General features: G+C 31.7%; 2 protein-coding genes across 3 annotated transcripts; both read left to right on the forward strand.

Moving 5' to 3' along the window:
* Window positions 1–3,109: 3,109 nt before the first annotated feature.
* LOC129790455 (receptor-type tyrosine-protein kinase FLT3) lies at window positions 3,110–17,776 on the forward strand. Of its 2 annotated transcripts, none has more exons than XM_055827936.1 (13): window positions 3,110–3,466; window positions 5,823–6,138; window positions 6,847–6,935; window positions 7,016–7,160; window positions 7,866–8,028; window positions 8,145–8,430; window positions 8,490–8,629; window positions 9,200–9,260; window positions 9,683–9,848; window positions 12,866–13,020; window positions 13,105–13,286; window positions 15,118–15,197; window positions 15,404–17,776. In XM_055827936.1, the coding sequence occupies exons 2-13, from the start codon at window positions 5,928–5,930 to the stop codon at window positions 16,027–16,029; spliced, it is 2,304 nt and encodes a 767-aa protein (XP_055683911.1). In that variant the 5' UTR covers window positions 3,110–3,466; window positions 5,823–5,927; the 3' UTR covers window positions 16,030–17,776. The 2 variants fall into 2 exon arrangements, with proteins under 2 accessions (XP_055683911.1, XP_055683912.1); XM_055827937.1 differs by having other exon boundaries at window positions 15,121–15,197.
* Window positions 17,777–19,168: 1,392 nt separating this feature from the next.
* On the forward strand, window positions 19,169–20,991 carry LOC129790459 (uncharacterized). Its single transcript, XM_055827945.1, has 4 exons — window positions 19,169–19,226; window positions 19,285–19,574; window positions 19,808–19,990; window positions 20,730–20,991. Exons 2-4 carry the CDS (start codon window positions 19,286–19,288, stop codon window positions 20,939–20,941), a joined length of 684 nt encoding a protein of 227 aa, XP_055683920.1. The 5' UTR covers window positions 19,169–19,226; window position 19,285; the 3' UTR covers window positions 20,942–20,991.
* The last annotated feature ends 2,382 nt before the right edge of the window (window positions 20,992–23,373 follow it).

Genomic DNA, 23,373 nt, shown 5'->3' on the forward strand with positions numbered 1-23,373 from the left:
AACATAATATTAAATTGCATCGTATTAAATTAATCTCTATTAAATTGAATAGAATACTGAAATGAAATGAACGCTCATCAAAAGACGCCCAAGTGTTTGTCATCATCATTCATTAATAAATTGCAATGGTTCTTCATTTACGCCACGAGGTGTAAAGATAGCAAAAGGAAATTGTCTTTTCCTAGGAAAATATTGGATTAAACATTTTCAACAATTAAAACCCCGCCCGTAAGGCTTTTAAGCGTCAGAGACTCCCGAATACGAGGAATATGAATATTTGTTGCTTGTGTTATATAATATTTCATATTTTATATCAATTTTAACAAATGTTCCTGGTGTATAAATTTTTATGAAATATGTACACGTGTCAGTTAAATTTTATTGTCATGTTAAATGATTTTTCCGAAATCCTTTCAAGCCATTTAAGCTTTAAACAAATATAAATTCTATCCAAACATAATCCTCTAATTGAATTAAATCTAAACTAAAAAAAAGCTCGTGTTGTTTCCCCTTCTAAAATCAATAATTACTATTATGCAAACAGCTCACAAGAGTTTATTGCGTACTGTATAAATAGACAGAGATGACGGAGATTAAAAAAATAAAAAAGGATATACACCATAAATCCTTGATTGTGTAACTCAGAGCGTATAATATACATATACATATATAATTTACATAGAGACTAAGAGTCAATGGTTTCAGTCCCTTTCACCAAGGCTTAAAATGTTCACAAATAAATTTAATCAAAATCAATTTTGTGTAATGAACTTTGAACTCAATAAGGCACATAGCTATGTTTTTCAGCTGTTATTGTGCATTATCTAGAGAGAGAAAAAACACAGTACGAGGGAGCTTTTTATCCTAAAGCTTTAGCTAGGAGGTGTCAGCTGTTATTTCGGAAAAAAAGGACTTTATTTACATTGCTTTTGTGGTTCAGTCAAAATCCACCAGATTAAAACTAATAATTAAATAAAATATTTATATTTTTAGTGCTTGTTTTGATATTTTAAATTGGTTAGTTTATAATTGACATTACATCAAATATAGGCATAAATTGACATTGGTCTCTATAAATACCAATTAAATTATCTGTGACCTTTAAAATTCTATAGTGTTGGGTACATTCACGGGAGGGATATTTGAATGGTTCAGCCCTATAGCTCAAAACAATTCGAATCATTAATTACTTAATATTAGTTCCACCGTCTTGTTTATTAATTGAATAATCTATGTTTGGAATTTGAGGACTTGAAGTGATAGAAACTTACTAAAAAGGTCATGAACCTCACACCTACTTAAGAGCTTTCCCATTCGTTATCTGTTTAGAAATGTTGGCATCCTAGACACGATGAATAGACAAAGCCAAAGAATCGCCCATAAACTTAAAGTGTTATTTATTTAGGGATGCCTTAGGTTTAGCTCTGCGAAAATAGAAAGCATGGTAAAGTATTTAAATAAAATTCAGTCTTGTTCATTTAAAGAACAAAGAGCAATATAAACAGTGAAGCAGGAACGAAGGAGCTTTTGTATCATAATTATAAATTCTCTCGGAGGGTTATGGAGTAAGCATTAATATTCATGAAAATATGATTTGTTTATCAGATGAGTTTAGTTATACAATGTATAAAACAATTAATTTATTAAGAATGACAAATCATTGGTTGTGTTGGTTATTTCTTTTTTATAAATCAGTGCAATGGTATACATTATAAAAATTAGATACATTATATCTATATAATCAAGTTCGAAACAAAACAACGATGATATCAAAAGAATTCACAATAAACACAATGAAATAAAAAAAAACATTTTTTTTCTGACTAAAACATGGTGGTATTCTGTTAACGTACTCTGCTATTCTGTTTCGAAGAAATGTTTACCTACCTTTTATCAGTAAACGTAGTGTGAATATGAGGTGTATTCATCTGTTGTATGACCGTGCGTAATTGAGTATCAGAAGTGTGAAAGATTTGTACTATAGAAAGTAAATGTTAACATGAATGGACCACGTGGCAAGTATAAATGTTGAAAAACAACGTGGAATAAGCTTCCTCAAAGCTCTTAATAAATATTTAAGAAGCGTGCAAATGTCTCTCTCATTAATTTATTATAAAATCAAAATTATTGTATTCCATTCGTGGATATAAATCTAAAAGGGCTGTGAGGAAAAAGGGTTCCAGCCAATAACGACAAACACGGAAATTCTTCTGTTAGGCTCGAGACATCTTTCCTTGAGTAGAATTTAGGATCTTCACTTTCCAGAAATTCGAGTTTATTTACATAGGAAAACACTAATAATATTAAAAGTTCGTTAACATTGGCTTTTTCTCTCTTATGGATATATAGATAAATTATATAGGAAGTAGGTAGGCATATAATATATTTATTAATATGATTAATTATCAACAAAAAAAAGTCGGCTCTTGAAGATTCGCTTCTTTGTTTCGGAAATAGGTGCTTTTCTTTATATCAATCTGTTAACCATCCTTCCGAGAATGGCTATATTTAAGTGACTCGAGATCTGAAGAAAATAATAAATTGACATAATACAATTTATATAGGGGGACATGGGGCAAAAAGTTAGTTTTTTTGGGAAAAACATTTTCCTGATTTCTCTGAAAATATTTGAGTTTTCCCATGACGACTATCTTATAGGAAATTTTCCAGGCTACAACTTTGTCTCAGACGATTATTTTTTAACTCAACGGGAAAATGCATTTTCAGTCCTTTTTCCGAAACCTTGCACTTCTAACTTTTTGCCCCAACCATTTTATTAAGAATACGCACGCGAATTGTATCCCATACATATCATGTTTTGACCAATCTTTATTATCTTTTAGACTTTTAGGTAAAACAACAAATTCCTCATGATTTTGGCACTAACTATTATACTGCAGAATGTAATAATTTGTTTTTATTTATAAATACTGATGACGCGTTTACGCTCACTTTACAGTGGAACTCACTGATAAGTTCATGTACAAAAGGCACTCAACTGAAATTTTTAACACACCTTACTCTTATCATTCCTTATCAAGAAGTTAGAAAGATTTCTTAATTTATCCGTCACAAGTATACTGGGGGACTGATAGATGTTTACTGGACTGTCTTCTCTGTGTATTTGTTCATTAGTCTGTCGACGGCAGTTCGAATTTAACAAAGTGAAGTGTAATGTTGGAAATCTAATTAAACTAGTTGAGAATTATTCTTTTACATAGGTGTTACATGGCACTAGAACAAGAGAATTTATCCAATTTAAAGTTTTTGGTACTGGTGATACAATTCGCAATGAAAATCTATTATTAACACAACGTAAAAAAAAACTCCACAAAAAGTGAGGCAGTGGAAAAATTTTTCATTGCGAAGTAACGAGGAAAAAATGTTTTCCAGTGAAATTATTATTCGTGAAATTTATCAGTGCGATTCGATTTGTAGGATCTTATTTTTTTCTTAAGACGTTTAGGTAATTAATGAATGTGTGTTCTATGAAATTCTTTTATTATTCTAATCATGTTATGAAAACTTATGGAATTCATCGTCACATCGTCATCATACATTATTGAAGTTACCGAATCATAACGAAAATAAGATACTACGATCTACTAAACCAGACGGTGGCATAAACTCTAATTGGTATTACACATGTATGAGAATACCAAGCATAGCAATGATTGAGAAGATTTAAAACAATTAATAAATGTTTTATAATCTTTGAAAACTTTTATCAGTTTCAAATATGTTTATTTAATCGTTCAATGTTCGACTCTCGTTTCGTTAGTGATACCTACATAGGTAGCTTTACATTACCATATTGAATTCCATGGCGGTCTCTGCCCTTTATGAGTTATCACTCAAAAGATTTTCAATGAGCTCTTCAATATATCGAGGATTTTTGAAGAACATTAAGAAGATTATCTTAAAAATTTTATTTTCCTGAGTTTTCACTGAATCCATCAATATTTATGTAATACATTACAATAGCAAAAAGTTTCACGATATTAAAATATCTTGAGAAAATTCGGAAGCAGTCTTTGGGTAGTCTTTAAAAAGAAATAGGGCACAAGGTAGCACACTTATGTTTTCGACAAGAACAAGCCGAAGTTTACAATATCATCGCTATGTACGTACAAAGTGCTAAAACCCCAATTTCTACATAATCACATCCCATGTCATGAAACCAAAAACTTTTCACTATAATTTTCATAACCACATTGTTGACTCTTTAATTTAAAACATGCTTCAAAGAACATTTTTGTGGCTATATGGTTGTGGTATCAATTTTTACTACAATTTCAACACCTTCCATTCCATCTGATGGAGCATATAAACGCTCTAAAATGTATGTCGGTAGATACTTACAGCATATAAAACGCAGTATCGAACGCAATTTAACGTAGTAGAAAATATTGATATTTCAATCGTTAAGACATCTAAAGGGTGGAAAGCTAACACAAAGGCATGCATTGTCACCTTATACTACCCAAATACAATACCCTTCCTTCTTCAGTCGAGTAAAAAGACAATGTGAAAATGGCATACGAATCGTACGAATCAAGTAAAGTGCGATAAGATATAATTTTATAACGCTCTCGCGCTCTCACGCTTTGCTCGCAAAAAATACAGAAAAAGTCACTTATATTATAACCCGTCGATTTCAGTACACCCACTTTGAAATTCTGATTTTTTTATTCTGATTTTCCCCCTTAGATTTTTCATCCAAACGTGATGTCTCATTGTCGATTTTTCGTCTGATGCACACATTTATCGGCTTTCACGGTAGAATTTTTCAAAAGCACGTAAAAGCTATATATGCTGACATACGGCAATTTTTTCTCCAATTTTCCAAACTCATAAAAAGGTATATAGGAATATCTCGTTGTTGAAATCTCTTGCTTAATAGTAAATTTGTTTTCCATGCTCTTGGGAAATTTTATAACTAGTGGCTGACATGGGCACACATTCCCATTTCCCACTTAACTTAATAAGTTTAATTCAATTCCCAATAATTAATCTAAAAAAAACGTTGTTTTTTTTATTCCTAATGTTCAACGTCTAAAATTCTCTTCATTTTTTTGCTAATTTCAATTATTCTGAGTGTCTTGACATAATTATAATGAACTTAGGTGTAAGAAACCACATCAAAAACAATAAAAAGTCATTTGTGGCTTTAGCACTCACTCCCAAGTCCTCCCAAGTAGAGCGATTAGATTGAGGGAGTTTATATGAACTTAACGAAAATCTTCAATGCAAACTAAAACCACTCCAAAAACTAAATCTTTGGCACCCATAAGTGTGTGCTTTTTTGCCAATGGCTTTTTGCTCTCTCTCTATTTTTGGTAGGGAATAATGTTTAACGTTCGGTGGCAAATCAATTATAATTATTGGCGAGTCTCACCAAATAAGATAGCTGAAAGTGCGCAGAATACATATTGTATAGGTAATTGTTTTTTCGATCAATTCGTACCTCTCCAATCGCACCTACAGAGACACTTCCGATACTTTCCTTTCAATTTCTGGCTTTTGTCTGTATCAGTGCAATATAGTCCTACTGGATGGGCTGTCATCGACTAAGGAAGCTCTCACAATAACATCACAGCAGTACACACGGTGAATTACTGAAGTGAAATGTTACAGAAGAAAAGATAAATGTGTTAATGTAAATCACGTAAATTATGTAATTTAAAACATTGCGGTGGATGTATGTTACCCGTTTCATTAATATGTATAATTTATATCTGGGGTGCACCAAACAAAATAATCAATCATTCAAGAAAAATAACCCCTAACACGTGAATATAGCTATATATTTATTTTCACAGGTATTTCCATGTACATGTATGAAGTAGCACGTGAAAATTTAAATATGAATAGACGTAATGAAGAAATCTTGACATTTTATCCGACTGATTGTGAGTTTTCCTCAAATGCTTAAGCATATGTGGATTATTTTGGGTACAATTGTGGTGGGATTTGTGTTGAGTAGTGCTGAAAATGTAATTATCGAAGATGGATTAAGATCATCCACGTGGCCAACCACGCCAGCCACAGCAATTACATATCTCCAAGTTGAAGCCATTTCGGTCCATGGACATTCCATACAACTGTACTTGCAGTGGAATGGAACATATGATCAAGGTAAGAAACATTAAATTTTCATTAAAAAAGAAAACGGCAATTTTTTGCAAAAAGTAACCATTTAGTGTAACAAAAAATCTTTCTGTTGTGGGATAATTATAGCATCCATCATTTTCATATAAGAAATTTTAACCTAGATTTCCCCATTTTCCTATGTACATAGTACGTTTGGAAAATGTTCTTTGTTGACTTTCAATGCATTAAAATGTCACAAAAAGTATTTAATTTTCTTATAAATTAAATGGATTCAGTTAAAGGAAGAGTTTTTGGATTTCTTGTGCATTTGATTTTTATTTTAAGAATTGCATTTTCTAGTTTAAAAAATCATGAGTACTTGAGTACAAGAAATACCTTTAAAAAAATTCAGACGCTAAAATTTTGAAGGATTTACTAAGCTCTTTTTATTTATCAATTCAAAAATATTTGTCTGAGCTTTAAAGTTCAGATTGATTCTCTCAAAGAAATTTGCAAAGAATAAGATAGAAGAGTTGATATAGCGCAATTTGAATTCTCTAAAAATTTAGTTACTTTAGATGTATACCCGTCAAATATGTACAAAGTATGACCTTCTTTGGAGTAAAATGCTCCAAACTACTTTACTTTTCTTTTTTTCTTTAAGTTAAAGAAAAGAAGAATTTTCATAAAGAAATATGTATGAAAAAAAAGGAAAATCCAAACATTTTCTCTAGAAATTTCCTTTGTCTGCAGATACTCAGATCGACATCCATGTTACACATGCTCCAGACAAAGGTAAACACTGCACATCTAATCCATGCTACGAGTACAACGTAATGGCTGTGAGTATTACATCTAAAATAGTTTTTTTTTGTTTCTCTTGAACTTAACATTCTTCCCATGTTTCACATACTAATATTAGTCCGAAGGAGAAATATACATTCCACAACATCCATCGCATCTCATTGAACCAAGAAAATGTGAATTTGAACCGGGATGCACGTATATCTTAGAAATGAAGACTACCAACTGGAAGCCCCTAAATAGTCTTCTTTACAAAATTCCAGGTAAATTAATCAATTAAAAACATAAATAAAATGTACACGATAAAATTACATAAATGATTGGCGTAATTTATCTTGTGGGTGAAGTTATACCTTTACATAAACGCCATATAAAGAGAATCCAGCTTTAATAAAAATAGTTTTTTCTTTAGAAAAGTATACATATTTCTGTAAAAATGTGTAGAAAAATATTTTCTTTTGATCTATGTAAATCAAGAGCTTCAAACTTATTGAATAAGCTTTTCTTTGACGAATATACTGAAATTTCTCGTAACATACAAAGAAATTTTTGCTTTACTGCTTCGGAATATATTACATAGTAGAATGCATGCTTATAAAAAAAACTATAATATTCAAAAAGGTTTTTTCCTAATAAAATGTTTTACCACAAAAAATTACATATATTCAACTATAGATACTAAAGGGCTGAAAAGAAAAAAAAAAGAAAAAAAAGAAACTTTCTCTGCTATGATACCTACTGATTAAAAAAATTAATTTTAATATGCTTATGTGAAAGAAGTTAAGCTTTCCGTAAAAGCTGCATGTCAGCTTTTATGCTAATCTGCAAGCAATATATTGCGAGTCATAAAAAAAACTCCCACAGTGTGGAAAATTATCGGAAGCATTACTATCAAATATCAATATTTATTTATCGTCTTTTTTTTATTCTCTTCCTTCTTTCATGCTCTTTGGCCAAATATTTTGTAGATTGTGTTGATGATATTTGCTCTTGTCCCTACACCAGTCAACTCCCAAATGTGACTATTAATGGGAGCTACAACACATTAACGCAAACAATTGATATCGATTGGAATATTACAACGATTTTTCATCTCCCCACCGATGTCTCAATAGATCATATTGTCATAAGGTTAGTCGCAGCTATATATATATATATATATATACAATACATATATTTGTACGTTTTGGAATTATGTGTAACATCATTCAACACTAAATAGCAACATCTTTGTACTCGCACAACAGCCTCTATAACGTACGAAATCAAACAATTCCCATGCACGGATTAAATCTCTTTGATCCCCTTGTGGTGCCTCTAATTATAAACAATACAAATAAGGATAAATTATCCGGTGTGGCACATTATAAACTACCAGCGAATGCTACGGAGGAGGGAAGGAAGTATAAATTGGAAGCGAATGTCATGGACAATCGTAATTGCAAAAGCACAGATGGGATAGCATTTGTGGAAATTCCGCAGACACAGTCACGCACAGAAGATGATATATTTGTGATTGAAAGGAATAAGATGGTAATAGAGATTTATCATTCATTTAATACATAAAACATTTATTCAATTTCTCCTTTTAGTGGACATTTATGGCTTTGATTCCCATTGCGGTTGTTATTTTTGTGGCCATTTACTGTGTACGATACCAAAGAAAGCTGAAGAGAATCAAACGACTACATAACTGGCAAGGAATTTACCGAACTACACCGTTTACAGCTAAGTATGCATGTTTTTTTTTCTTTGTAAATTGTGAAAATATTAAAAGCTCTGATTAAAAGCTTGAGAACGCGGATATTTTGCATTTTCCCCAACTTTCATCTTGATTATCCTTAACTATGATAATGTGTTAAGAACTGTTAAAAGAAACATGCTTTCAATTTGCAACTTATTGAAAGAAAAGTTTCAGTTAACAAGATTTTCCAAAGAAACACAGCTTCTCTGATATTTTCTGATTTATTTTTTAAAATGGATAATGATCATTAAGAAATATATTATGTAGGTATGTAAACATTATAAAAGCATGACCTTTGAGAGTTTTAAAACAGGCTGCATAAAAACCTGTGTGAGTGGGTGGGAAGTATAAATTTTCCTTACTAATGTAAAAGAAAAATCCATCAATAAGAAAATAAAATGATATTCAATCAACAAGTGCTTATCATGGATATCAAAACCGTTTACATTTTTTTTTTATTATACATAGCCTTAAATGGGTATATGCAACTTTCAATGCTTTTCTCTTATGTTACATTTTTTTCTTTTTTTTTTACATTCTCCATCCTGCCAATCTTAGTGGAAGAATCAATTCTGTTTCTATGCAAGAAAATATCTTGTACATCGACACCGATATTTTGGTGAGTAAAAAAAATGCTTTAGTTGATATACATAAGCTAAACTATCAACGACACCATGTGTGTACTGTAAGATTTTCAATCTTCTTTATGTCCTTTAACTTTGTAGAAACGTAGAAACTAAAGAGCACAAAGAATTATTAAGTAAAGTAAAATTATGCTAAAATAGTAAATCGTGAAAATATTATTTTCTTGAATACATATTTGTCATTGCAAAGTTAAGTAATTTTAAAAGACTAATTCATGATCAGTTGAGTTAAAAACTAGCACCAAAGAAATTAGGTAAGGAAGACTAAAGAATATTTTAATTATAAAGTCACAGCACACGACCTAAATATGTGAAAAATGCGAATTCTTTACATATTTTATTACTTTTTAAGCATTATGTGTGTTGCAATAACCTGACGGTTAAAAATCCTTTGCAGGAAGCACGTGCTCGCGGGGAGGCAGATTCACTGGAAATTCCACATTCAAGTCTCAAAATTGGACGTGAAATTGGAAAAGGTGCTTTTGGGCGTGTCTTCATTGCTCGTGCTGAAAATATTGGCAGTAAAACGGGTTCACTTATTGTGGCTGTGAAGCAACTTAAAAGTGAGTTACTTTTCCCTTTATAATTTTGAATACTTATCCACCCCCGCCGTCTCAAAGAATTCTTTACGAATGTTTTCGCCTTTTACTTCCAAAAGAGACAAAGAACAAAATTAAATACATTAAACTTTCAAAATTCCTAATGTGCCTACCGCCGTTTCCTTTGATTCCCCATATAGCCTATACGATGAGATTATCACAATTTTCCATTAAAGTTTCCAAGAAAGGAAATCTATGAGATCAAATATATCTTTTGGGGCTATTCAGTATTTTAGTCCCATTTATAGTCTTATCTTTGAAAAAAAAGATACGCGAATTTGTAAAGACGAAATTGCCGAAATTGGGTTAAATAATAGGTATTGCCAGTATCTACAAATTGGATGGAAACTTCTTCATGTCTACATTTGGAACTTTAAAATTGCGAAGTATATAGTATATTTTTCTTTAATACAGTGGTACATTCAAAGAATAAACTTATAGGACAGACAGAGGAATCTTGAAATAGAAAATTTCACATAAGACTCCCTTGAGAGTTCAGGTGAATTATACTTTGCGATGTAATATTGTTACAATGAAGAACATTTTGAATTTTTGCATTAAAAATTGAATATACATATGTATATAGAGAGAGAAGGGAGACAGTAGTGCCGTAGAGCGTGTAGGGTTCTTGAAAAATCATTCCTAAAACAATCGAGCTCGTAATTGAGCATAGCAATGTGCGGTGGATCCTAACATGTACTTGAAATAGAAGAAAAACAATGAAAATTCAATATGGCAATTATATGAAACATAAGGGGCAGGGTAAGGGATGAGTAACGAATGAAAGTATAATTTATCACCCACATAGTCACTTCCTCACAAACAATCGGTCCATGATAAAAGTACAATAAGCCTTGTTGATGGCGATATTGACATGAAGAGTCCTTTCAATGACGGCTCAAACCAAAATTTTCGATTAAAAATTTTTTTTTCGGCTCCATCTGAAATCACTCAACGAACTTTTCTGGCAGTTCTGTAGTAACTCTCATAGATAGCGTATATTTTTTAGTATTTGATGGAATAACAAGTCCTCTCGACAGCACGGATTGCCAAAGCTAAAATATCTCTTTGAATTTCTGGGTGAATCCACATGCTGTTTGAGTCCTCTTCTAACCGGATACAATTATTTTCTTTAGCCCTAGAAGGAGCCTTATTTTTTTACAACGTAGCTCCAATGTCAGGTTAAAATTAATCCTATTTGGGAACCCTGATACCTAAATCTTTACGCAAATTTGGTCAAAGACGGTATAAGGAATGGAAAGGAAATATTTACCTTTTTGCCATGTATTAAATATTTAAGACCTTTATCCTATAATTTCTTGGTAATTTGAAATACTCTCAAAATACCCTGTGAAGAGTCGAAATTATTTTCACTGAAATATTAGAGTTTGAGAATATGATAGGTAGACAAACCTCTCGCCTAAGAACTATCTATGTACGTACATATACCGTCTTGTACCCTTTCTTGTATCTCTTTTACTCTAGTGGAGCGTTTTAAGAATTTTAGGCTTTCTCAAGGGGTGTTTATCTACTGAAAATTTTGATTTCTTTGGAGAACCATCCAAATATTGGCAAATAATTCGAAAAGTTTAGAAAACCTGAAAATTTTCATACAAAAAAAAAACGAGTCAAAACTGAAAAACGCATTTAGTATTTTTTATTAGAATTTAGTACCTACATTTTAGACTTGAATTTAGAATTATTTAGATTGAGTTTAGTACGTTTAAGACTTTTTCTGTCCTAAAATAAATCTTTTTGATTTAAATTTAGTATTTTCAGAGCTTAAAATTAGCACTTTCCGGCTTAAAATTAATATTTTAATGATTTGAATTTAGTACTTCTTCGGCTTTTGTTCTTCAATTTGAGCCATTTCAGGACTAGAAAACCAAAAAGTATTCACCTGCCGAATATTTTGATTTCTTTAACCCTTTAAGGTTTTTTGGGTCATACGCTAACCCAAACGTGAAACATTTTATTTTTTCAAATATTTATGAATGTAATTGTTTTTTCATGTTACAAATGCATCAAATTCACGCATAAGGGGCCAAAGAAGACGTTCTGAGTGAGAAAAGTCCTCTAAAAACATTCATAGAATAAAAATCGCGATAAAAGAGCGCATGTTTCAATGTTTTTATGTTTCACGTTGGACGTTAAAGGGTTAACAAATCATCCGGATTTTGACTAATAATGCGAATATTTTTATCCAGATAAACACCCCTTGGGGATTCTGATATAATATTTATAGCTTTATATAAAGTGATTCTCGTACGTTAAGAATTTTATTTATTCTTTAGCGAATTTCTCAAAAGCTAAACAAGAACTATACTCATCACCAACACCCAATAAATGCATGACGAATTCGAATCTTTAGTGAACTTGTCATCTAAGAATAAAGAAATTAAGAATTAATAGCACAGATTGATATTAAAAATTTTATTATAAAATTATCTTCTACGCCGAAAATTCCTTGAGAAAAAGCACAATGTGTTTGGAGATAAAGATCGAAAAGAATCGTCCATGAATTTTCTATTAATAATTTTGTGTGGGTTAAGAGCACCACAATGAGGTTGAATATTTCGCAGGTATTGTGTATGCTAAAGCGTTTTATGTAATTACATTTAACAGACAATTATTTGATCACATTATCATCATTATACTTCCAAACCACAACACATACGAGTCTGCTTATGATTTTAATCAAAATTCTCTATTTTACACTATTCCATGAAAATTTTATATTCCTAAACAAATTATATATTACACCATTTAAGCCTTTATGCTTCACCACTTTCTATGTGCCTCACTTTATATTTATATTACAAATAGAAAAGCTTTTCCATATCTCCGCGCGTATGTGCAGAAACATAAATTACAAACATATTAGTTTACTGTGTGAAAAACATACAGATTTTACACGAGAAAAGCATTGCACGTTAATCTCATCTCATCTCACTCTGTTTTCTTTTTTTTTTTTTGTGCAGAAAAACCAACAGCAGATGAATTAGAGGAGTTCCTCAGTGAGATTACTACAATGAAGAAGGTGGGTCGACATCCGAATGTTGTTTCACTTATTGGTTGTTGTACCATCCGTCAACCTCTTCTCATGGTGATGGAATATGTTGGATGTGGTGATTTGGTGAGTATTTAATCATGTATAATACCTCCCAATCCATCCATTAACTAAAGGGCGGTGTACTCTTACTTTTGGCGGCAATTATAGCTACAATATTTACGTCAAGTTCGCGCAAAACATGAAGCTCGCTCAACTGCTGTTTGTCCTACTTTGGCAACAAAATCACCTTCTGGAGCTTTTGGAAGGCTACTAAATTTCTCACCCTCTGGCACAAACAGCTTCTCAGTGGATCCTACCCTCAAATACCCAGATTTAGCACATCAAACTTCGTATGTATTTATAAATATATTCATTATGTCACCAATGTCCCTATACATAGTGTGTATCTAAATGGCGAAAGTTTATCTATGTACGTTACCTATAACATTCAGATATAGGCAGAAAAAAAAACTAAAAATAATAATACCCTCAAGAGACATTAAATCGCACCTCATAATTCGTTCATTTGGGTTCATTAAAATAATTTCTTCTTCCAAAAAAAGGAATTCGTTAAAATGGGAATTATAAGCTTAAGCTTGCTATATTTAGTACAGTCGGAAAAAATTCTTTGTTGAATTAATATTATAAGAAGTCCTTAACCTTATTTTCATAATAATCCCATGGATTATCAGGATTATCAGTTAGAGAAAGAATCTTCAAATTTCTTTTACGTGAAATGTAAAGAATTTTTGTTGAGAATTAAATTTTCTAGATAATTTTGAAATCAAAATTCATGAAATTTTCGAAAATTAATTAAAATAAAGTTAATTAATATAATTCAATGATTTACTAAACGATTCAAATACTACTTGTTTATTATATATATTTTTAAAGAACTTCTACACAAGAGAACATATGAGATTCTTGAAGGAACACTTCTCTTTTCAATCTAAAATTGATAATATCTTGAATTTGTATGTATATATATAATGCTTTTGTATCGATTTGTAATAGATACAGTAATGATTCTTTACATAGACTGAAAAAGTACATATATACATCATATGCTCAACACCCACTCTTACAGCAAACATCAAACCAAAAAATATAAATAAAAATAGAGACTTGAGGCGGGGGATGATATTGAATTTAAAGAATTTTCTCTAGCCACATGGAGTAAAATTTAAAAGAAAAAAAAAACGGTTTTAAAGAAAATTTAATATCATAAATCATTTCAAAATTTAACAGCTAACTTCACCCCATCTACTCTCAATATATTGAGATATTTTACATAATATGTGTATCAATTATATCAATTTCATAGAAACCGCCGTCGTTTTCTAAGTTTCAATTTGCGTAGAACTTTCGAGAGTTCTCCGGTTAACATCAAGAATTTCTCGAGTTAATAGTACAACATGCTATTCACAGAGCTTTCGATACTTTGGGTGCTTTATGATTTTTTTTAAAGTTCACTCGGTTTCTTTCAAAAAGACAAATTAACAATTTCTTTTCTCTTTTTTTCTGGAAAAAACTAGAATTCAGGATTTTAAACGTAGAAAAGTAAAAGACTCAGGGCTTTAAATGGACTTTAATATGGTATCAAATTTAAGAATATTGATTTCTATTTAATACCATTTTTTTACCACTTTACATTAACCTTTAAAAGTCCGAATTGAGTCACATTCCTCTATATAAAATAGAGAGTATCAAGTGAGCAAAAAAACTTTAAAAATTTAGCAAAATAAATTAATTGAAATGGTGATGCTGTTGATATTGAAATGCATTGAAATTCCTTTGTGGCGTAATGGTTTTATCTCGTCACAGCCTCTCATTTTACCTTTGACCATCAATCCAATGGTTTTTCTCTATTTATTTATATTAATTTTCCTAGTTTTTCACGCCACTGGGCTGTTTTTTCTATTTAATATGCGTTTTTTTTTAAATGCTTTCACTCGGAATTCTAAAGCTTTGGGAATATGTAACATGTTTTATTTCTGAATCATTGAATTTTCAATAATTAACAATGAAAAGACTCAAAAACTCGTTACAAATTAATACTCATATCAATTTATATGTCAAATATAAAACTAAATTATATATTTTTCGAAACAACAATTCATACACAATCTCGGATCAATCAACCTTCATCTATATTCTATACAACTGATGATGCTAAATTAGAAGCTCCAATTCTGATGCATCTTACATCACGCAGCCAGATAGCGTGCCATCAGCATTAATGAGACCATCAGTAACTGAAAGTGAGTATTGTATTTAATGTTAATGGCAGTAATAGTAGATAGACACAGTTGGGTCTCAATACAACAAAATAAGTTTTCATTAGGATTTTCTTTAATTGAATTTTAAGCGACTAAATTCCTTTGTAAATGATTTTTTCTTATAAAAAATACAAGAAAGAGAATTTATTAATGAACGAATTTATTTATTAATTTTTCCATTTCTTTAGCTCTGTACACGACTGTCAGTAACAATGCTGATCTCTCAGCTACGAGTGCTGGTTCCCTAGAGTACGTGTTGGATCATAAGGAGTTGCATAACTTTGCAATCCAGATAGCACGTGGGATGAATCATTTGGAAGAGCGGAAAATCACTCATCGTGATTTAGCAGCTCGGAATGTGCTCATTGATGAGCAGAAGACGCTGAAAATATCAGATTTTGGACTATCGAGGACCGGCATTTACGTTAACACGCGAAACAAACGCGTGCCACTGCGGTGGCTTTCAATTGAAGCGGTGCGTGATAATCTCTACAGCAGTAAAAGCGATGTTTGGGCTTTTGGGATTGTACTGTGGGAAATTGGTACTCTCGGTGGTTTTCCCTATCCAACTGTAGGCAACCATGAATTGCTGTCGTACCTCAAATCCGGACATAGACTCCAGCGACCGGATAATTGTACTGAAGACCTTTATCAGATAATGCTTCAATGTTGGCGGGAACGACCTGAAGATAGGCCATCATTTGAGGAACTTGTAGCAAAATTAGAACCACCTCAACAGAAAATTTACATTGACTTCAATGACTTAGGACCAGACTACGTTTTCCCTCCAATCACTGAAGAGGCCAACAATTAAGCACGTATTGTGTCTCAAGATTTACATTCCATTGAAATTAGAGAATATTTTAAATGAATCTATATGGTGCAATGTTCTTTGATAATGGAGATATCTTTAGAACCAAGTTCAATTCAATTTTGTGAACTTACTGTCTGTCTCTATTGCATGATGATAACTCAATTTTCTTCATTAAGGGAACTGTAGACTTTTTGTTAACCCAGACAAACTCACTCGGAAAAATTTGCATAAAAATTAAATTCTCAGAAAAATCAAATGAATTCAGTTAAAGCTTTTTAGAACTTTTTACTCGAAATTTAAAGAATTTAAGTTAAGAATTGATTTTTTTAGACAACTTTCAAATTAGAAATTGCGTAAATTTAAAGAAATTCCTCTGGGTTAATAACTTTTCATCTATTAAGAAAGAAAATTAAAAAGAATACCTACAAAGAAAAACGATTCCATAAAAATTAAAATTCTTTTTTCCACACAAGTTTCCCAAAGGCAATTCCTTGGGGGTACATTCAGTAAGTTCTCCTGTTTCCTCCGTGACTTTTCCAAAGGGCACAAAATTAAAGATGTCACAAGAACTTTACTGAAACAATACTCTTTGCCAAAAAACTTTGCACCAAATAACACGACACTAGAAATCCATGATAATGAGTTTATGTATTTTATGGAGCAATCTAAATAACAATGAAGAACAAAAAAACAACCTTAAGAAAATGAAGCAGGGTGTTTAAATTAAATTAAAATATGTAGGTACCATTTTTTCTACAATTATGTTTAAATGTAATATAAATAAATCCACCATCGAGCAAAGAAATGGATCAATTTGAACAGAAAAAATTTCCATGAGAGGATTGGTCTTAAATGTGTTAACGAACAAAATGGTTTCTGGTTTTTACACAAGGTTCTATGAGACCGATTTTAGGATGTAAAGTGATAAGTTTAAATTGATATATATTTTATTACATACATATGTAAATATTTAGAAAAGCTATACCATGTATCAGCGAAAACCTACTTAATATTAATCATGAAGAAATTTGATGCCTTTCTTTAGACCCCTTATTATACATAATTTTCATCCCTTTTTTTTGCACCTGACTTTACAAAAGGAAGGGTTGTATGTTTGGGTTATTGTAAGTAATACAAATATTTTTACATAATAAGTAGATCAACTATAGCACGATACAACATTAATGTATGTTATTGAAGACTGTTTGCCAAATTAATAGATAGAATGCGCTTAATTCAAATGTAATATGTGTTTTTAGCTTTGTAAGAACTCTTAGACTTTTAAACTTAATGGGACTTGAATCAACTTAAATCCTTAACGTCCTAAAAGATTTTAAAAATTGCAGAAAACTCATAAAATGTTCTATCATTGAAATTCTAGTTAAACCCAAAATGAAATATGTATGAGAAAAACAGGGCTCAAATGATACAAATTACGATAAAAAAGATACTCAAAAATATTGATTGATCCTTGGGAAATTTCATCATGTTGTTACCTACCTAAAAAATGAACAGTTTCACTTTTTTTGAAGACCGTGTAATTTTTTTTGCCTTATGTTCTAAACATTAAAACTTAAGGTAACTATGTTCTATTACCTTACCAAAAAAAAAAAAAAATAAAAAGATTACATAAAATGTATAATGAAATTAGGAAAAACTATAAATGTAGGTTAGTTTAATTTATAAATAAAGACAGAAAAAAATAAAGTTTGGAATCTTGTAAAAAATCCTTACCTGCCAAGAATAAGTTTTTTTTTTCTTATTTTTAGTTTTGAATAATTTTTTTTACAGTATTTCGTGGTTCTTATTTACAAAAATCAGACCTTCAGTTTGACGAAATATTGCAAAAAATGAGTCTTAAATTGAGAATTTAGGTCAAAACAAAGCTTAAACATCCACATTTTGGAGCACATCCAATCTCCTTAATTCCTCGTCACATCGCAAAATTTTATTTTCATCACATCTTGGGCAAAGAATGTGCAATTGCCGAAAAAAATCAATTTTATTAAGCAGAAAAAATAGGATTGATATCGACCAAGCTCTTTGTATAATTCCAACTTCTGTTGGGGATGTCAATCTCAAGCTGAGGAATTGCAGACAGGTGGTGAAAAAGAGTTAGAGACATAACCATGACCTCCATTCATCCCATCCGCAGAATAATCACCTGGGGCGCCTGTTGAATAAGAAAGTTCAAATCCTTCTCCAGTCAATATTTCCTCCTCGTCTTACTGTAAAATACCTACAAGATATACATTAACTGAAAGACGAGGAAGTTGTTGACGATGAAGGATTAGCTCAACCCGCTCCACCGCTACTCAACCACAACATTGCGTTCTCGGCTGTGGTGATAACAGACGAAACATAAGGTGATGTGTCTCCTCATGTCACCACTTTCTTAAAGATCAACTGTGGAGAAGAAGTGGAAAGGGGAAGCACAGCAGGAGAATGAAAGAGCTGGAAATATTCTCGTCACGATTTTTATATTCAGCCACATACTTCACTCACTTACCACCTCCAGGTCATCGTAACATATTAATAAAAGATAACATAGGTCAAGACAATTTATTGATAATTAAATTTTCACTCCATTAACTTTTGCTGTAAAGTAGAAAACTAATATAAGTTGATACCTTTTCCCAGGATATGAAAATTATTTCCAGATGAAAGACATGGATGAGTTTGCATTGAAGGACTGACGACGATTCGATGATGCGGCATCATTGTAGTCATTGTACTGATACTTTCAGAAAGTTTCTTTCAGCTACAAAGAATATTTAAAACAATATAGAAAATCTCAGATAATCCCCCCCTATTGTCCTTCTTGTTCCTCTAATGTTCTTTTTATTTTATTATTGGATTTTTTTTAAATATAATTGAAATTCTTTTAAAGATAGAATCATAAGGTGACGCCATTTTTAATACTATTAAATTGTTTGAATTTTGAGGCTTTTTTTATGTTGTTCTAAGTCTTAAAAAATTGACTGTCTTTTTAGTCCCCATTACTGTATTTTTTATTTTGCACTTAAAAAGCACAAAAACGCATTTTATTGTACAAAAATAAATTATTGCGAAGCCGTTAAAAAAATGGAAGTTAATAGTTTATTTTTGGACGCCATTTTACTATCATGCAAGCTACAGCTACAAGTCACTATTTACAAAAATTGCTGATGCAGCCGACGAATTCCAGCGACACAAAAGTGAGTTTTCTTTATTTTCCTTTTCTTTTTTTATAAAATAAATACGAAATTCCTGCAGAATGATGGAGTGCAACGAGGCAGTTGAGCGTCAGAAGCTGGTATCCCACGATACAGAGACGGATGATATGCCCAGCAGTGCCCCAAAGTCCTCAATTCAGACGCCCATCTCACCCGTTCTCAGCAGCAAGGTCTTCTCCAGTGGCGGAGACAGTCGCAGCCAATCATCGTCATTGGGTAAAGGACATCCGGAGAATGTAGCTGCCCAGCAATCGTCCGCAAAGCTCACATTTGTCAATGAGCGAAAGCTCGAATCAATTGCCAAGGCGAAAGCCAAGAAAATTCACAGAGGTAGGACAAGGTTGCCAAGAAAGTCTCTCCACCCCAACTTCCTCAACTTCATTCCCATCAATCCCATTTACATTATTACTCATTGCTGCTTTTTACATTTTATTTCCTTACTTTCTTTTGACTATTATTTATTATTATGTTAATTTAGGCTTATGCTCCTTTTTATGTTTTTTATGTCCTTTTTTTGGTTGATTTCTGCGCTCTGCGAATTTTTTTTTGGTTCAACTGCCTAGATCTTCCGTCACCCAAAACTGTCCAGGCGCCAACACATCCAGTTCATAGTTCAAACTTTTCTTTTGCTGATCGCCCTCTGAAACATCATTCATTTATCTCAGATGATGGCGACGTCCGGAACATGGAGAGGGCTCTCTTGGGTCTCCTTGAGGATTTCCATTCCGGGAAACTACGTGCTTTTGGTGAGTTTCAAAAATAACCGTCTCAAAGGGTTAGTAGGAGTTAACCGATTTAATACAAATTAGTATTTTAACTGATTCAACAATTAATTGTTTTTTTTTTAGACTGTTTTTTTAGTTTAGGGATTTTCTTTCATTAAAAATAATGAGTGTATGTAAAGAGTACATCCGATGTGACGCTAACCAATACCTGACTGTAATGATTTCTAAAAACGAAAACATCAACGGCAACAGAGAGGATGCTAATGGTTTTTGAATGAATTAGTAATAAAAATCCATTTTATGGGATAAATTCTGGTAAAATCGTTTCTTTTCTAACAACTGAAAAGTTGCTGTAAGATTTTGACAGATGGGTGTTTTAAAATCGTTCTATTGTTGTTCTAGAAAAGAAAAATTAAGAATTTGCTGTTCTGTAAAATAGTCAGAAAGATCTCTGAAGAGGCCTGGAAAAGAAATTTTCTTTCAAAAATACGATTAAAGGTAGAAATAAAATGTCAAAATCCTAAGATTTTTCCCGGAATACCAAAAATCATCTAACTGACGAATTGTAAGAAAAGAAAAGATTTTTATCAAAATCTATCCCTATTTCGATTTTTTTAAATAGAATTTTTTTTTAGCTTTTCAAATCTTTTCAAAATATAGTAGGTTTAAGTTATTGTGGAATAACCCGGTTAAGGTTAAAGCGTCTTCACAAGACTGTCCATTTCCACCTAACAAAATTACTGAATTACCTTCATTTCAGGTTCTGGGTGCACAATGGAACAGATGACTGATATTCGGGAACAACAGGAGTGGTTGGCGAAGCTACATTTTGAATTGGGCGCCGGTGATGACCCAACTGATGGTTCCCAATCGGAAGCTAATGCTCAGCAGAAAATGTCCCAGCTCGTCAATAAACTAGAAAATTTGTCTGTATCCATAGAGAAATTGCAATCAAGTAACTCGCAATTGTGATATTTGCCTTTTGTGAGGCTCCTTCAATAAAAGACAACAATTTTATTCAATTTTTTTTCTCTCTTTATTTCACTGCCACGTAAACGCCACTAAAAGTAGTCGCAAGCAAAATCATTCATTTATATGAAAAAAATAAAATGATTGATGTTACATTGATGCCCAAATTGTTTTATGCAAATTGCAACCAGCTATTTTTCTTTGTTATTTATGTATTTACACATCTCTTCAGTTTAGTGTTATGCGAGAAATACAAAGAGTGGGATTGGTCTTATGGATTTGACCATGTTGGACGAATAAATATTCAATTTCAAATATATTTACCTGGTGGATATTATACCATAATCATTTATCATTTTTTTCTTTTGTTATATTATACAATAATAATTTATAGTAGTATTCCATATTGTACCAGTACGGTTGATAAACATGATATCATGAATCATTTTTAACTGCTTGTTTACTCGGGAATCACACACACGATAACTTTCTTTCCGATTAATCACAAGATTTGTTATTGAATTATTTGCAAAAATACTATTTATGCATTTTATGCGTTGATCTCAAGACAAAAAAAAACTTTCAAAGTAGAAAAATGTAGGTAATTTGACGGAATGTTCTTTAACGGGATGTATGAAAAGATGTTGAGATTAATTGAGAAAGAAACCTTTGTGTGATGACTCCGTTATTCATTTAATATTCGGGTGGTATTGCTAAAGAAAGCGAATAAAGTGCTTTTATAAGAATTTCATTAGATTTAAATCGACTTAAAATGAAACTTCAGCAACATCACCCTCTATCAAATCTTGTTATCTTGATTATCCTTTATGATACATAATATCCCACATACATATACATATTCTATACATACAAAATATAATATAAAAAAAATCTAATCTTTTGCAATTAAAAAAAAAAAAAGAAAAATAAATGTCATAAATTCGTTGATTTTTGTTGCTTTTGTATTATATCCATGGAATTTCCCATATAAAAATTTAATAAGAAAAATGACTAGAATACTTTTCATGGGAATTCAAATAATATCTAATTATTAGTAAACTATAATAGATATTAATTCAAAGTGAAATTGATACTTTATCCCCCAACTCCCAACTCTTTTTTTCTTTCAATTTTGATCTTTTTTTTACCTTTTTGTTCTACAGATAAAAACATCTACATCCTACACATAGTGACAGCAATATAATCCATATTTTCTCATTTTCAATTACAATTAAAATTTATAAGTATATACAGTGGACGAAATTTAGATAGGTCCGGCCTATTATTGCTTGATTTTGGTCAGATGATTGGGAAACCTAATCCAAAATCAACCAAAAAGTATAGCCTACATCCTTTTACAATAGAATATGTTCAAATTATCCACAGGATTTTGATCCTGGGGAAGTTTTGGGCAAAAATCTGAAAAATGGCCAAAAATGAAGCGAAGTTCAAATAGGTCCATTTGAGTTTTTAAAGCCAATAATGCTTCTTTTCTAATTTTTTTAACGCAGTCCCCTAGGGGAACACAATATTGACCGATTTGAGTGATAATTTGGCCAAGGGACCCCAAACCGTAGCCCCAGGATCTCCCTGAAAACCCCTTGATACACCTCCGGAGGATTTCTTTGATAACTCATAGGAAAAAATTTTTTTTGAAACCAATTTTTTTGCAAATCGATAGAATATCATCCCTACAACGATATCCTTTGCAAATAAAAATTTCCTGGAAAAATTTCTTTAACAAAATAATTCACTAATTATTTCAAGTGGGGAGTCAAAGTACGCCCTGTTTTACTTTATACCCATTTTCCTAATAAAATTCGATTTTTTTGGCAATTTTTAGATCTCGCCCGTAATTATCATTAGTTTTGCTATGAAACTGCAAATAAAAATTATAGCATTAATTACGCAAAATTTTCAATGGACTTGCATTGAAAATGCGACATGAAAGCGCCGCTCTGCAAATTTTCTCAGTGTGACGCCCAATTTGGCACGCACGAATGTTTTGAGAAAGAGACAGATGTATGAGATGGGTATAGTTTTTGATCCTTTGCGAATTTGGATCAAAAATTATGCCAAAAAATATGAATTATTGGATGAATGCTCGCCATAACTTTATTCCAGGGACATTAATTAATATGTTTTTCCTCTAAAAATATCAACCAATGATATTTTGAGGGAAAAATGGTGTAAAAACACCATGGCATGACACTTCAATACAAGCATAATGTGTGAGTGTGTGTGTGCATGTTTTCATCGTGGAGCACCCCTAAGCGTGTGTTGCGCAGCTTTTGTACTGCCTTCATGCCGCAATAGGAAAAGCGTGGATTCAGCATGGGTTTTGCGGGACGGCTTTTTGTTGCAAAGGTCGCGAGTTCGAATTCAATTAATTAATTAATTTTTTTCCCAATTTATGTTTTTTCCTTAATAATTTT

This window comes from Lutzomyia longipalpis, chromosome 2, assembly GCF_024334085.1.
Source record: "Lutzomyia longipalpis isolate SR_M1_2022 chromosome 2, ASM2433408v1".
Taxonomy (NCBI): Eukaryota; Metazoa; Arthropoda; class Insecta; order Diptera; family Psychodidae; genus Lutzomyia; species Lutzomyia longipalpis.